Raw genomic sequence first — 17,214 nt, forward strand, 5'->3', positions numbered from 1 at the left:
TTTAAAGGAGTTGAAGGGAACAGAATTAAATAAAAAATCAGTAACCAAAAAATCTGGAAAATATCTAAATATTTGGAAATTAAGCAACATATTTCTTAATAACCCATGGTTCACAGAAGAAAACACAAAGAGAATTAGAAACTATTTTGAACTGGATGATAATGAAAACACAAAATTTGTGGAATGCAGTTAAAGCAGTGCTTAGATGGAAATATAAAGTTTTAAATGTTTATATTGGAAAAGAAAAAAAGACTAAAAGCTATAAAATCAACGATGGAAACATCTACTTGAAGAAGCCATAAAAAGATCAAGTAAACCAAAATAAGTAGAAGGAAATAATAATATAACAGCAGCAAAAATCAATGAACTAGAAAATGGAAAAATAATACAGAAAATAAATGACACCAAAGATGGCTCTTTAAAAAGATCAGTAAAATTAATAAACCTCTAGCTAGACTGATGAAAGGAAAAAACCCCCACAAATTACCTATATCTGGATTGAAGGCAGATCTTACAGCCATTAAAAGTATTGTTAAGAGAATACCATGCATAATTTGTGCTAATAATTTTGAACTTAGATGAAAAGGACACATTTCTTTTGCATTTAACATTTATTTTAAAAAAGAGAATGAGAGAAGAAAACACAATCAGAAGCAAATATGGCAAAATGTCAAAATCTGTTAAATTTGGTTGGTAGGTACCTGGGTGTTTGCTATGATATCTTCTGCATGCTTGAAATGCTTCATAACTAAAATTATAAATTAATTGAGGAAAAATTATTTCTCAGAATCATTCAATCAACAAATATGTATTGATCATCTACTATGTGGTAGGCATTGGAGCAGCGTCCTGGGAATACAGTAGCCAATCAGACAGACAGGTCTCTGCCCTAATGGAGTGCAGTTTGGTAGGGGGGAGATGAACAAGGAAGTAAAAAAGATCTACAAAGACTGTGGTAAGTGCTATGAAAGAAATGAACCCGTGATGACATATTTACAAGGGGAAAGGGTTGAAGGGAACCAGTCACATACGAGAGCTTGGGGAAGTGAATTCCAGTGAGAGAGAACTGTAAAGGTGGGAGTCCCACAGCCGGAAAGAGCTAGAAAGACTAGAACAACTGAGAAGAAGAAAGCGGTTTGAGATGAGGTTGAAGAGGTTAGATTTTAAGTGCAATAGGATGTCACTGGAGGTTTTAAGCAGAGGAGCTGGTTTTAAGGCACTTGGGTCACCATATAGAAACTGGATTGTCAGAAAGAAGGACTGGAAGCTGGAAGCTACTGCAAACTTCAGGGGAGAAATGAGGATGGTGTGAGGTAGGATGATGCAGTGCAGATGGAGAGAGGTGGGATCATTTGAGATTTGCCATCTGTGACTTGACCTCAGTGTTTAAAGACGCAAGCTTGTCTTTTTTTTTTCCTACAAATACACATCCAGGCAGAAATAGCCACCCCATTCCCCACTTAGTCGTCATCATTACTGCAATGATGGGTACACGCAGCAGCCTCAAGTTTCTTGCTTCAGTGAGCACTCCATTACCATCAACCCCTGGGGGTGATCTGATTAATCACGATGCCTCTGCATGACATGGATTACTACCACGTCCCACTGGCAAGCTGCTCGGCACTGCATTCAGGGCCGGACACAACCAAACCACTGCCAGACCTGGGGCCGATGCTGTACATCAGCTGGGATCCAGTCAGGAAATCCAGTCCAGAAATACAACAGTTATTTTATTTTATTTTATTTTTTTGCAGTACGTGGGCCTCTCACTGTTGTGGCCTCTCCCGTTGCGGAGCACAGGCTCCGGACGCACAGGCTCAGCGGCCATAGCTCATGGGCCCAGCCGCTCCGTGGCACGTGGGATCTTCCCGGACCGGGGCACGAACCCGTGTCCCCTGCATCGGCAGGCGGACTCTCAACCACTGCGCCACCAGGGAAGCCCTACAACAGTTATTTTAAAAGAGAGATTTTAACCCAAGAAATAGTTAGACAGGTATTGGAGGACTACAAGGCAAAAGGGAAACACTGCAGTTATTAAAAAGAAAAAAAAAGTTGTAACTATGAGTATATGAAGCCCCTACCATCATCAGGGCTGAAGAAACAGAGGGAAGAGGCTGAGGTAGACCTAGAAGGCTGGTGGAGGGTCCTGGGAAGCTGGAGCCCACCCTCTGGGAGCTGTGGTTGATGTCTCTGAGGGGTCCAGGGTGAGAAACAGTGGGAAACTAGAACCAACAGCAGGAAACTAGAACCAACAGCAGGTGCTGGAATGAAGTGACCCTTCCGGGAACCGAGAGGAGACAGGGAGGAAAGAGCCACTGCTGCTCCCTTCTCCAGCCATCAGGCATCCGCTGCACGTTGGGAAGATGGAACCTGCTGAGAGGCAGCTGGTAAAGGAGAAATGTGGCTTTCAGAGTCTTAGTCCCAGCCTCACCATGCAGAGTAGAGAAGGGTGGGTTTGAGGCTGAGAGACAAGAGCTTAATAACCAACAAACGCTGCTTTTTCCATGATCACGTTTCATGAAACAATTTTATTCATTCTTGACATGCGCCTTCATATCAATGTTTTCATTATCACCAGAGCCACTTTTAGAGACATCAACTCTGTTTTCCAGGTCATGTCATTTTCACATCTGTTAAAGTTGTCTGGAAAACAGGACTTTGTAAATTCCATGCTTGGTACTGACACTAGAAATTTTTACCTAAAGCCACTTGGTCGCTATTTGCATAACATTATAAAATGTATGTTTTGGGTTTCTTTTTCATTCAGTCTGAGATGTATATTTGTGATCTCTAATATGTAACCACTTACTGGATTGCTTTTTTTTTTTTTTTGCAGTACGCGGGCCTCTCACTGTTGTGGCCTCTCCCGTTGCGGAGCACAGGCTCCAGACGCGCAGGCTCAGCGGCCATGGCTCACGGGCCCAGCCGCTCCGCGGCATGTGGGATCTTCCCGGACTGGGGCACGAACCCGTGTCCCCTGCATCGGCAGGCGGACTCTCAACCACTGCACTACCAGGGAAGCTCTAGATTGCTCTTAAAGTATCTTTAAAGGCTTGTTTACAATGACAGCCAGTATTTGCAGTTATGAGTTTATAACATCAGGCAGAAGAACTGGATCTGTGTGACATTTCCTTCCTCCTTTATTTGCCAATTTCATCAGGTAACCTCTGTAAGCATCAAAAACTCACACTGACTGAGGCTGCTTCAGGCTCAACACTCTTTTCTTGTTCAAAATAAAGTAACTGAGAACATGTCTGATAGTTTGAAAGACTTCATAGGAGAACTAATTCTTTTCAGAGGGTATGTTTTGAAGAAAAGCCTCATTTTCTATTAAGTCCCCTAAGGCAGTGCTGCTTTAATTCTCTTTGGTAAAGGACCACTTTAAAATTTTTTCCAGTCTGTTGCAAACTGCTACTTTGTAAAACTTAATAAAAATCTCTAGAAAAATGAAATAAAAAGACTTACAAGGTTCTGTACTACTAGTTCAATCAACAGGACATTATACTGCAATAAATATTACCAAAATATACATAAGGAAAAAAGTATGAAAATTGTACATGTTGTTTGTTCATTGAAAGTATGTATGTAGGCAACTAATACGCAGTATAGGCTCACTATTACACTTGTAACATTTTTTTCATTTTGAGGGAAAAAAATGAATCCCCATATTAAATGTCTATAGGCACACTTTGAATGAACACAGTGTATATAAATGCTTAAAATTTTTAATGTGACAAATTGACTTGCTTCTGTTTTTTTTTGGGGGGGGTTCGCGGGCCTCTCACTGTTGTGGCCTCTCCCGTTGTGGAGCACAGGCTCTGGATGCGCAGGCTCAGCGGCCGTGGCTCACGGGCCCAGCCGCTCCGCAGCATGTGGGATCTTCCCAGACCGGGGCATGAACCCGTGTCCCCTGCATCGGCAGGCGGACTCTCAACCACTGCACCACCAGGGAAGCCCCTTGACTTGCTTCTTCATTGATAATTTATCTAATCTAGGTGCTTTTGCCAACAAGGCTACTTGTAGTTGATAAGGTACATCTAAACGATTTCTATGTTTTATGTTAATAATAATAAGAGGAAAGAAACCAGTCTCACAGAATGGAATAGAAGAGGTTTTAGAGCAATTTCAGCAAGTTCGGTTTGTTCATTTTAAAATTTTATCTAAAATGGAGAAAGTGCTACTGTGTTTTCAGAGTCCTTTAAATCCTTCAAAAGAAGTCAGTTCCAGCAATGTAACTTGTAAGTTATGGTTAAATTTATCTTTTGATGAAAGAAATGGATTCTGGATCCATGAATTTTTTTAGGCGTAGATCTTCTTTTGAGGGAAAATAAAATTCAAAATGCCTTATCAAATTTTAAGGTGTTTTGTGATAGCTTTTCACAGATGTGCAGTATAAAGATCATCACCTGCATCATTGATAATTGTTAATTTATGGAACGTGTGTCATAATAATCTGTAGAAATTCTGTTCTTCCAAGCTCCTTTCTTTTTTTTATCAGCCACTGAAAAACATGTTGCATTTCTTCCTTGCATGGAAATATTGAGATCATTAAAAATACTGAAGGTATTAGATACATACGCAATCCTGCTTGTCCAATTCATATCTTCAACAAGCCAGGATCAAACTGTCCTCTGATTTTACAGAAACGTTTAGAGTTGTTCTATAAATTGAACATTCTCAAACACTTGTCCTCTTAATTATCATCACACTTCAGCATGTAGTAATAGCTGTTCATGATCTGCCTACACATCATCATGTAACGCAAGAGATTAATCCAGAATTTAACACACCAGCCTTTACCTAATTCATGATTTTTGGACGGCACTAAGCCCACAGTTTAGTTCCACCACCATTTCTTTTCATAGCAGGACTTCCTCATGAGAGAGACAGCTCACTGATTTACATTCTGGTGCAGCCCCTAAATCAGGGTGATGTCTTCAGGATGTTTTCTGCACCATCGGAACACGCTCCTACACAAAATGTAAACTCCAATCCATGTTTGTTGACAACTAATCCTTCATCTACACAGTTCAGACTTAGTTATTTGTCAGCGACAAAACTGAAAAAAGAAATTCTTCCTTCATATCAAAAACATGCTCAAATTGCACATAAATAGGAATATGAGTGAAATTATCGCACCACAATGAAAAAACATGTTGCTGGCTTCAGTTGCTCTATGAATTGGTCCTCCACACCATTAGCTGGTTCCAGAGTAGGCTGAGCTGCGGGGGCCCTGGAAGTATGCTTGAGCTACCTTCTGTGCACGGATTCACCCAACATTTCTGAGCAAATACCTTTGATACAATCCTTCACCAATGTCTCACCAACTGTATATGGATTTTCGTCTTGGGGAGCTGAAACACTACTTACTAAGAAGCCTGTAGAACCCTCATGTTTATAAGTGAAATACTGAACATCTGTTTGAATCAACTTTTTAATCCTCTATTCTTTCTTTCAAAAAATTCTCGTGGCTTTGAACTTAAATTTTTTTTGGATGCTATTAAAGAATACTTTTTTTGTGTGTCATTGTGGATTCTACTACCCTGTTTTTTTTTTTTTTTTTTTTTTTTTTTTTTTTTGCGGTATGCGGTCCTCTCACTGCTGTGGCCTCTCCTGTTGCGGAGCACAGGCTCCGGACACGCAGGCTCAGCGGCCACGGCTCACGGGCCCAGCCGCTCCGCGGCATGTGGGATCTTCCCGGACTGGGGCGTGAACCCATGTCCCCTGCATCAGCAGGTGGACTCTCGACCACTGCGCCACCAGGGAAGCCCTACCCTATATGTTTAGATGGTTCCATTGCTTCATAGCCAGCATGTCTCTACAAATCACTGAACATTATGCTTTTAGGATGTCAACATCAATGACAGCTATAAACTGAACTCAGTATGTGAGGGATCACAGTTTTGAGGAAAACAAATATGTACTCTTGGGCCTTTGTTACTTCAGAATCACTTCCACCTTCACCATTTGGTTTATACTCTTGCCACATTCAGAAAAGACAAGTGTTTCCTTGCCAACAAGCTAACAAAAAACGCCAGTGAGGCTTGTTTTACCTTCTGTAAATTGAGGGTGAAAATAATCAACATAAATTTTGTTTCCTTAATTAGCTAATAATGTTAAACAATAAAATGAAAATTTTTGATTAAAAATGAAAACTTGTAAATATGTTATAAAAAGAAATGCTTACATCTTCACAGGTTTTTATACACTTTGAGAATACAGCTGATAAACCAATCATGAACTATCACATACTGTAATATGGTCCTACTGCACGGGATTATTTATTACACAACTTGCGTCACATATGACTCACCATTTGAGCTTGCCAGAACTAAAGACGTCTATACCCTGTTCAAGGAGATGAGTCTGCCATTGTGAATGTGGCATCATGACAATTTCAAACTGCTGTAAAAGCTTTTAATGCTTACTCTCAATGTCTATACCTAACTCATCACGGACCAGCACTGATCTGCTGACCACACTTTGAATAGCACTGTAATTAAGGTATTATGATTAGAAAACCAATATTATTTGCTGATGAACTGCATTAGGGATGTGGGATAAGGGGAGGCAAGTAAAGGGAAGGTAGGATTCAAGGAAGACCCTTGGGCAATTTTTAGCTTGAGTCAGTGGATGGATAGTGATGCCACTTACTGAAACAGTAGGGAGAAATATGTTTGATTATGTCAAGTCTGGGATGCCATGAGTCACCCAAGTAGAGATGGTAAGTATGGATGAGCCTGGATCTTAGGGCAAGATCTGGTCCGAAGGTGTAACTTTGGAAATCACCAGCATTTAGGTGTTGTCACTCTGCATAAGATCACGTAGGGAAAAAACGTGGATAGAGAAGAAAACCAGGAACAAGGCCCGAGCTCTCCAACATGCAGAGGTGGGTAGAGGAGGGGAGTGAGTCAAGGATGGAAAGGCTCTGGGTAGACGGTTCTGATGTGCGTCACTGGATTAGTCATTTTCAACGTTCCCCAGTGAGCATAAGCAAGGAGCAGATCTTCATCTCTGATCTGCAGAACTCTTGACACAGAGCACTGCCTATAGAAGCACTTAATAAATAAGCATTGGATGAACGAATGAAAGACACGATAGCCATGAATATTAGTGTATCTTCTATTCTGGTACTGAAATTTTGCGCCAGTTTAATTTTATAAAATGCCTAATGATTATCTGTATGACTAACTTACTCCTTCAAATGAACAGCAGCCCCTTCAACGAACAGAGCTCTTAACTGTTTTTGCACCATGAACCCTTGTAGCAGTTTGATAAAGACTAATTTTAAATGCATAAAATGAAACCAATTACACTGAAATAGATACGAGTATTACAAAAACAAATTAGCAATAAGGTATTATAGGTGCTTCTTTATTAACACATTAAATAACAAGATCTAGTGGCGAGACAAATAACTAGTGGTGGGTAAAGGAAAGGGAGGATTCAAGGGAAAGAGGATTCACTGTGATTCCAAAGCAGTGAAGAGGGTGAACAAATTCAAGACAGCCGCAACATTTATACTATGATACAAAAATATCTGTGACTTCTGTTAGTGACAAAGTCACAGATGCTGTTAAAATGACTGTGCTTTGTTGGCAACATTTCCAGTTTAAAAAGATGCTGAATATCTTTAAAAAGATGCTGAATAAAGTTTACGTTCATGGACTCCAGATGAAGGATCCCTGAATTAAAAGGTCCCTTTCACTTGTAACCTCACCACTACATCCAGGTTAAGTTCTATTTTAAAATACATCTTTTTTTTTTTTACAAGAAGAATCATATAGTATACCAAATGTACAACCTTTAAGGAAAGCAATTTACAATACCTATTACATTTAAAATAAGCATGCCCTTTGGCTCAGCAATTCCACTTCTAATAATTCACCTTGAAGAGATAGCCCCACATGCGAGCAAATAAACATGGATGTGGACGTTCACAGCTGACATGTTCATAGCATCTGTTCATTCAACAAGTAGCTACTGTCAGCCTACTGTGGGGCAGGCACTCTTCCCGATGCTGAGGATTCCACAGAGAACCAAACAGACAAATTTCCTGCCCTCCTTATGTTCCAGGGGTAGAGACAGATAATAAACAAAACAAAAAAGTAACCTCTATTGTAAAGTACATTAGATGGTGATAAGTAACTACAGAGAAGAGGGCTAGAAAAGGCTGGGAAATGTTCTTTATAAATACCCTGGGCATGGAAGACCTCACTGAGAAGGAGTCTATTGAACACTTGAAAGTGTTAGGAAGCAGGCTTGTGTATATCTGGGGGAAGAGCATTGCTGACAGAAGGCAGAGGATGTGCAAAGGCCCCGAGACAGGAGCATACCTGGCATGTTTGAAGAAAAGTGAGAAGGCGAGTATGGCTGGGGCAGCATGAGCACAGTGGGAGAACTATAGGTGAGTATGGGCGGGGGAGACATGGCGGCGGGGGGTGGCGGTGGTGGGGGTGATCATTTAAGGCCTTGTCCACCAGTGTAAGGACCTTGGCTTTTATGCAACTGAGACAAGAATCCACAGAAGCATGGCCTGACCTGCCGCACATTTGAAAAGGATCCCTCAGGTTGAGAACAGACTGTCGGGTAAAGGCAGAAGCATGGAGCTGACTTGGGAGGCCGAGCTGGTGGTGACATAACGGATGTGGAGAAAGAGAAAGGAGCCTGAGATGATTCTAAGGGTTTTGGCATAAGCAACGCAAAGGATGGAGTTCCGTGAATTAAGATGGAAAACTTTAAGGGAAGCAGGTATGGGGGAGAAGATCAGGAGTTTGGCTTTGAACGTGGAGATGGCTATCACACATCCTTGGAGAGAGTTGGAGGCAGAAAAATAGAAAAGCTAGAAGCAATTTAAATGTCACTAATAGGGACTGATTAAGTAAATTATTATATATTGATAAATAGCTGTTACAAAGAATGTGATATAATCATACTCTTATGAAAATTTGTCTGTGATGTATTATATGAAAAAGCAAGTTGCAGAATGGTATGCAGTAGTTTAATATTATATTTATGCATAATCTATGTGTGTAAGTATGTGCATGTATATGTTAGTTTATATGTTCAGAAAAAATGTGGATGAATATACACCAAACAGCTAATAATATTTATCCAGGGAATAGGATTGGCAGAGGGGAAAAAGGAAGAAACTCATTTTACTTTAGTTTCTATACTGTTAGAACTTTTCAAATGAAGAACATGTATTATATATATAATAGAAAAGCTAACAAAGATTGAAAAGTTTTAAAAAGTGTTTTAAATGATGCTTGGTTAATATGTACGCAAACACTCGCAAACCCAGGCACATTTCATTAGTTATTGTTATTTTTTTAGATTTTATTGAAGTATAGTTGATTTACAATGTTGTGTTAATTTCCTCTGTACAGCAAAGTGACTCAGTTATATATTCTTTTTCATATTCTTTTCCATTATGGTTTATCATAGGATATTAAATATAGCTCCCTGTGTTATGCAGTAGGACCTTGTTGTTTATCCATTCTATATATAATTGTTTGCCTCTGCTAATCTCAAACTCCCATTCCTTCCCTCCTCTACCCCCGCACCCCCCACCCTTGGCAACCACAAGTCTGTTCTCTGTATCTGAGTCTGTTTTTATTTCGTAGATATGTTGATTTGTGTCAAATTTTAGATTCCAAGTGATATCATATGGTATTTGTCTTTTTCTTTCTGACTTACTTTGCTTAGTATGATAATCTCTAGGTCTATCCCTGTTGCTGCAAATGGCACTATTTCATTCTTTTTGATGGCTGAGTAATATTCCATTGTGCATGTACGTATACACACCACATCTTCTTTATCCATTCATCTGTTGATGGACATTAGATATTCTTTGAAATGAGGCAGAAACTTTGTGATTGCAGCTCTCGGCTGAAGTGGCAAGCAGTCCGAGATACAGGGTGGATGGTGGTGGGAAGAAAAAGAGTGAAAGAGGGTATGTGGAAAGGGCAATGGAGGAAATAAAGCATGGAATAGGCACACTTCAGAGATCTAACACTTGGGCTGAGACAGTACAGAATCTCTAGACATGTTTTTGTTTGGCGAGCACAGTGTTTTTCAATTTGTTAAACATGGATGCCTTTAGGCAACTTAGGAGCTCTCCAGGTTGCCAAAGCCCCACCACTGCCTGTGATCTCCCACCCAGCCTAAGTCATACATTTATGTTACCGCTGCAGGCAATGGCTTTTCCACTCCTAGGCTAACATGCATTGGGCTCTTATTCTGGCTGGGACTGTATTCAATTCTGCCTTGTGCTCTCTTGGGCCCCTAGGTAACGCCAGAAGATTAAGAGCATTAATAATGTTTCCCACGAAATCTGCACGTCTCATCTATCTCCCTTTTAGCCATATTCATCTTCTTAGACATGTTGATAAAAATTAAAGTGGCCGTAATATCACTGTTTTAGTTCATACTTACGTTGTAAAAACGTGAACTGTATAAATCAGCAGGCAATGGAACCCTGACTTCTGATTTAATTTTGACAATTCCTTTGTTCCCTGGACTGGTAAGAGTTTCCCTCTGCTTAAGTGTAGAGTAGCACAAAGACACCATAACCCAAATCACTATTAAAGTGACTGCAACAGGGAAAGATGGAATATAATAATATGACACATATGCAAAGTAGGTCCTGCTGGCAAACACATTCTGAAGGTGGGGAAAAGAAACCTTGGCAGGTAAAGGCCAAATAAAGTAAAAATAAACTCAGCGTCTCTTTTTGCCATGCATCTTCCTGCACATTAAATAATACCCATTCTAAGATGACTTTAAGTGGCTATTAACATAATTATTTGTGGAATGAATGATGAATGAATAAACAAATAAATGCTCTACATGTGGCATCTCTTTATCTCAATGAAAAGAGGGCCCTAAATAGTTCTCTGTGGAATTCTTTTTTCAAAGTGGGTTCCAAGATCTAATTATGGCCCCTAGGCTGATGTTTGGCCCTCGAGTTTTGGGTTTGGAATACGGAGCCAAGAGAAACTTTACGACGTTTCTCTTAGCTGGAAGGGAAAAGGCCATAATGTTTAATCACATGTCTCTAGGGAAAAAAAAACAATTTTGAAAATGTTCTATTTCTAATAATCATGGAACATACATTGCCTTTTAAGATTTGTTTCTCAGAACAGCAGAACTCATTTAGTCTAGGAGAACACAGTGTGGCTTAATTATTTTTTTTTTCTTTTCTAGATTCTCTGCCAAGAACTACGGAGCAAAATGAAATGACAGTGCAGGAGACAGCTGCTAAGTTATCTCTTTGTTGTATTTCTAATAAGATAGCGACATCATTTCTGTTGCTAACGTATAGCTGTGTTAGTTCTGAAATAAGCTATTATGATTTTTTCCCCCTCAGTGGACTCCAGTTCCAATAAGTAATACATCATTCATAATTGGAAATGTGTATCCCTCCAAAAAAAAGTTTGCTCCTTCTTGCTTAAACTTTTAAAGACTTGAGTTCCTTGCTTGAATTTGAAACCACTGCCTGATTTGCATACATATTTGAGATGGATTGAGCACCCACAGGTCAGTGCTGAGAGTTTAATGAATAAGAAGAGAAGCAGCTGAGGGCAGAGCTCTGAAAAAGACAACAGTGAAGGGAAGGAGACTCAGAAAGCTGCCTGGAAAAGGAGGAAGAGCATGGATGTCAAGGGCAAAGAGCATGTTTAGAAGGCCAGCTCACTTGTGTCAAATACTGCACAGAAGGACTAAAGTACCCATTGGCTTTAGCCAGTAGAGGTGACTGTTGGACCTGATCAGAGAGGTTTCAGCAGAGTTACTGGGGCAGAAATAAGATCACTGTGGACTGGAGGGGATTTGGAAATGAGAGGCAGAGGAGTGACTGCAGCTTAAAGGCAGAGTGTTAGACAGAGGATATCATGGATGCAGTTAGGTCCCCAGCAAGCAGGAAGGGTCAGAATCCAAAGTCATGGTGGAAGGACCTGCCAGAGGCTGGGGGGTGGGGAAGCAGCCCCTTCACCTGTGTGACAGGAGGAAGGCGTCCTGGCGGCAGGTGGGGCTTAGGGGTGGAAAAAGTTAGCCATTATCCTCCATCCTTATCCCCACCATCCTTGTCAGCAGTGTCCAGTGAAACTGCAGAGGGGGCAGGAAGTAAAAGACACTGTGGCTTTGGTGCCTTCTATTTTCTTAGAGAAATGGGAAGCGAGGCCCTTTGATGAGAGTGACAGAGAAGAGGTGGGGCAAGAGCCTGAGAAGGCTGGTGAAGTGTTGAAAATGTTTCGGGGGAACCAGGAAGAAGCTGGTGGTCCAGAGGTCCAACTGGGATGTGTATACTGCTTATACTGTTCACAGGGCAGGCCCTCACCAAGCCGAGCGTAAAGCAGGAAGATGGAGACTCGGGTAGCCGGGTACGAATGATGGGAGGACAAGGGGGCTAGGAAGTTGAGGGCCTTGCTGAGAGCGTGATGGACCAGAGGACCCAGAGCAGGCAGGGAGGCTCACAGTCTGAGAAAAACAAAGAGAAGGGACTGGAGGTCTTGATGAAGATGAAGATCAGGTGCTATGGGACCAGCACTAAACCCAGGCCAGAGGGGACCCTGCCGTGGGCCCTGAATTTTCGAGGGCTCTGTTCTGGCCCTTCTCTGGCTGCACCCCTCTCCACAAAAGGAGTCTGCAAGACGAACAAGATGTGCCCACCCCTACATCCTACATCCTCCACCTTTCAGACCCCATTCCAGGTACCTGGGACCCTAGGATTCCCTACCCAAGCAGCCCTAAGCACGCTTTCAGTGCCTGTGCAGGCCTCTTCCTGAGGGTCCACCCAAAGGGTGGCTGTTTGTAGGTCATGTGGATTAAGGTGGGATGTGAGGGCTGAGTGTCCACACAAGTGCATGTGAGGGTCCTGACCACCTGGAGCGGAGCCGGGGACAGAGGCCAGCTCTCCCCCATGCCATGAGTGCCCCACGTGGATCCCCCAGGAACCGATGAGTTCCAAATCACAGCTTTGCCTTCGAGTCATGATGAAAGTATATTTGTCAAGGTAGGAAGATAAAACATATTTTACCTAATAGTTTACCTTGATTTATAATTTTCATATCTGTAGACATACAGCATGTGGGCTTCTGTTTGTACCTTGCCCCAGGCCCTGCAAACGTTAGGGGTGTGCCCGAATGAGAGATTCAGCTGAGTAAGAGGTTGGAGAAGGGATTATTAGACTTCTGGGTCAACATGGCAGGGTAAACACTTGCTGAAAATTCTCAGTCTGCTGCAACATATAGAAATAACAAATGAAAATTTTTTAACCAAAAAATCACATAAGCTTTGTATTATTTATTTATTCTCTACTTTCATATCCCTCCAATCTATTCCCTGCCTTGTTCTGTGCCCCTCTGGGCCCTATTACCTGGGCTTCCTTGCTGGTGCCTTCCATCTGGGTTTGGCCAACAGAAGTTACCAGCAAGAGATAGGAGAAGAGGGGGAGAGAGGATGGGGTATTTCTTTCCTGCTCTCTCCCTGCCTCAGGTCTTCCTTCTGGTAGTGGCTACTTCCCTCCAAACTCAGCCTCTACCCTCCTCCATAGTGCCAGCTGTCCCTGGCCTCCAATAATAACATTCTCTCCCTTGTCCCTTCAGACTGGGAGTGGTGACAGCTTCCTAGTCCCTGGTACCTCAAATGACCTTGTTGGATTCTTTCTTCCTGTGCATACTTCTGTAAATAGTTTCTTCATTAAAATCTTTTGAATTTAAGTATCTGAGTGATGCTCTATTTTCTGCTGGGACCTTTACCGATTGAAACCATTCTCAAAAACAAGACAGGAAAGTCTCTGAATAGAAAAGGATCATAAGCCCACGGTGCTAAGTGATGACTAAGACGCTGTGGCCATTGTGAGGATGGGGTGGGGGCAGGTGCCAGAAAGACTGGAGGGGTCTGAGGTTTCTACATCTGCACAGGGGAAGGGACTGAATATGCCTCACAGATATCAGGGGTAGGGTGGGGTGAGAAGAGTTCCATTTTTTTTCGGTTAGGACCAAGACCCCACATTTACCTGTGACTAGAAATGAAGATAAGATGCATATATCTCACTAGCAACTGAGTCTGAATCACATGTGGGCACAGAAATTTTTACGTCCCTGTAGTAGGATTCCCAAGCCATGCTTAACTTATGACTTGTTTCAGAGCTAAGAAATTCATGGGTCTGGGATTGAGGAAATCTCAAAACCACCCTTCAGAGAGAACCCTTGTAGAGCAGATCCACAGGGGAGGTAAGCTCTCAAGAAAAGAAAAGAAAACTACAAAATATGCAAGGATATGCAGCATGATTAAATGCACTCTGACAAAAGAGACAATTCACATCTGAGGAAGTAGCTATAATAGAACACTCTGAAAAAACTTTTAAAATCCTCAAAGTCATCATAATGGAGGGACTAATAGCTATCAAACAAGACTGTGAAATCAGAAGGGTGTGAAAGAAAAAGAGGTAGAAATGCAAAGAAACCAACAGAAAATCTTGTAATGAAAAAATATAAGTAGCAAGTTTCATACAGCTTAAGAGAGATTTAATGAACTGGAAGGCAAAACTAAGAAAATCTCCCAGGATGCAGTAGAGAGAGAGAAAAAAAGATAGGGGGAAAAACTGAAAGGAAAATTAAGGAGACAGATGCAAGGGGAAAAAATTAAGGAGAAGATGTAAGGGAAAGCTCTGACATTAAAGAAGTTTCAAAAGGAGAGGAAAAATGGAGAAGAAAAAAAATTTAATGCTGTAAATATCAGATTAAGGGAGAAAAACAATATGAGAACTTCACATGTGTAGGAAAAAAAAAATTCACAGAAGCCCAACATCTATTGACAAATGAAAAAATTGAGCAGATTTGGAATATAAAGGATTTTTTTCCTTTGATATAAAGTGATATAAAGACTTAGAAGCATTTGCATAAAAAGCCAGAAATACAACATGGATGCCCACTACCATCCCTACCGCTCAATACTGTATCAGAGGTCCTGACTCACAGAACAGAGTTATTTGAATGTGAGACTTTAGAAATGGTGCACTTCCTGGTAATGGTCCAGACATTACCAGGACCAAACAATGGTCCTGCTAAGTGAGCAGTCAGCTAAAGTAATGGAGACAAAGGTCACTGGAACTGAGAGGGCGAAGGAACTGAAAATCTAAAGTACTGGGTAGCACCCAGGATGATGTCAGGGCTTTGAGTTTGCAAAGAGGCTGTATGTGATGCAGGTGATCTGGAGCTTGATGGATGACAGTGCCATGGACACAGAAAGCAAATCAATCAGATTCAGGATGATCAAAAAGGGAGGGTCTACCGTAGGGTGGGAAATGTTGGTCTCCAAACAGCACTGTGCTTCTGAAGTAGTGTTCCCTCAAAAGACCAACTGGGCAAAGCTCTTGAAGAAGAGCTGAATGTCAGCTAAGGCAAGAAGGAAGATGCAATGTTCTACCACTCAGTTAAGGATGCAGGGAAGTTCACTTACAATGAAAGAAAGACTCCAAGGATGTCCTTGGAAAGCCTGAGTGAGGGGAAGAGTGGAGGCCAAGTCAGAACAAATGAAGATCCAAATAGAATAGGCATGAGACACCCAGAGAGAGTGAAGGGGCTTCTGTTTATAACAGAGATGGTGGGGCTGGGAGCCGGATGGGATTAGGTGGTATGGAAGACAAAGCTCTCTCTGTTAGTCTGCCCCAGCCTGGATATTGACAGGAGAATCCACTATACATGTTAAGAAATGGAACAGGGCTTCCCTGGTGGCACAGTTGTTGAGAGTCCGCCTGATGATGCAGGGGACACAGGTTCGTGCCCTGGTCTGGGAAGATCCCACATGCTGCGGAGCAGCTGGGCCCGTGAGCCATGGCCACTGGGCCTGTGCGTCTGGAGCCTGTGCTCCCCAACGGGAGAGGCCACAACAGTGAGAGGGCCGCATACCGCAAAAAAAAAAAAAAAAAAGAAAAAAAGAAATGGAACAGACGGCCTCTTGGGGGTTACACTGGGAAGAAATAAAAAAATAAACTCTGACCTCCTGGTCAGATCCACTAAGTATTAACTGCAGATTTCTCATTTGACAGTGCCCTTGTACTGTACTGTAGTCCACACTTATATGTACACAACACAGGGATATTCTCATTTACTAAAATTAGAAATCTAGAGAAATTAGGATATGTCATTAAAGAATGTATCTGGGACAAACACCAAAGTCTTAAATACAATAAAAATTTAGTAGAGGGCTGTAAACTTGGAATCTATAAGTATTTAATGGCTTAATCTTATACTGAAGTTACTTGAGATATTTTATTTTACAATTTCAACAAAGAAACTGTTTCATACTTTGCATAATTAACCTCAGAGAAATAGATTTTGGAGACCAACGTCTCTGTTGATCACTTCGCTTAGCTGTGCCCCAAAAGCAACTGTCTCCATTACATCTGTCTTATCATTTCCCCTGATGCAGAACATGGCATGTATAAGTCTTAGGAAGCATCCCTTTCAATAAGGAACAAGTATCAAAACAAGCAAGGATTGGCATCTGTTAGACTATGAATCTGGACTGTTAATTATCTAAGACAAACACGGTGTATTCAAGAAAATAGTACCCATTCATCCACTTTTTTTCCAAAATAGAAACGCATTGCATTTAATTTTCGGTTCTCTGCGTTTTAAATAGACAACTCAATAGAGCAATAAATGTGCTCATAATGAATAGATTTTTCTACATGGGGAACTCAATGTCAGGAGCATAGCTGAAGATTTAACCCGGTGAATATAAAATTAAACAACAGAACACACAGGAATAATTTGAATTGGCCAGAAAATGCTTTGGTTAAAAAAAAAAAAAGAATCACTGTTATAGAGGGTAATTTTTAGGTTGTGATACAAATGCATCATTGTGCAAAAAGAAAAGATTAAATTACCAATATCTGTAATTAAATTACCAACATCTAAAATAAGATCCAGCTCTCTGTGTATCCTGCCTGTCTCCTCACGTAACTGTTCTACTTGGCCACTCTGTGTATCCTGCCTGTCTCCTCACATATGGCCACTCTGGTGAGCCCCTCTAGCCTTTGTCTTCCCTGTCTTCTTCCTCACGCTGCTCTGCCTTTTTTCTCCTTTGATCCAAATTCCCATTACTCTCCTCCTAAACCTTTCCAATGGGCACCACGGAACTTCCGTTTCCAATTAAACTATCCTACATCTTCTTCAGCTAATGCTCACTGTACCCTATGCCTTA

General features: G+C 41.4%; 1 protein-coding gene and 1 long non-coding RNA gene across 7 annotated transcripts in view; both read right to left on the reverse strand.

The window, feature by feature from the left end:
- The window catches only part of LOC309802031, a 622,798-nt gene that overhangs the window by 130,328 nt on the left and 475,256 nt on the right, over positions 1-17,214 (reverse strand). The window lies entirely within an intron of this gene.
- Positions 1-17,214, reverse strand: part of EFCAB11 (EF-hand calcium binding domain 11) — a 173,010-nt gene that overhangs the window by 56,489 nt on the left and 99,307 nt on the right. The window contains exon 6 of one of the 6 annotated variants that reach the window (XM_082618671.1): positions 4,889-4,970. The exons of the other annotated variants lie outside the window; for them this stretch is intronic. Within the exon in view, the coding sequence (XP_082474797.1) occupies positions 4,919-4,970 (52 nt within the window). The 3' untranslated portion in view covers positions 4,889-4,918. Of the gene's footprint in view, positions 1-4,888; positions 4,971-17,214 lie in introns of those variants that run through there. 6 annotated transcript variants of the gene reach the window in all.

Source organism: Mesoplodon mirus (genome assembly GCF_964341445.2).
Source record: "Mesoplodon mirus genome assembly, chromosome: 4".
Lineage (NCBI taxonomy): Eukaryota > Metazoa > Chordata > Mammalia > Artiodactyla > Ziphiidae > Mesoplodon > Mesoplodon mirus.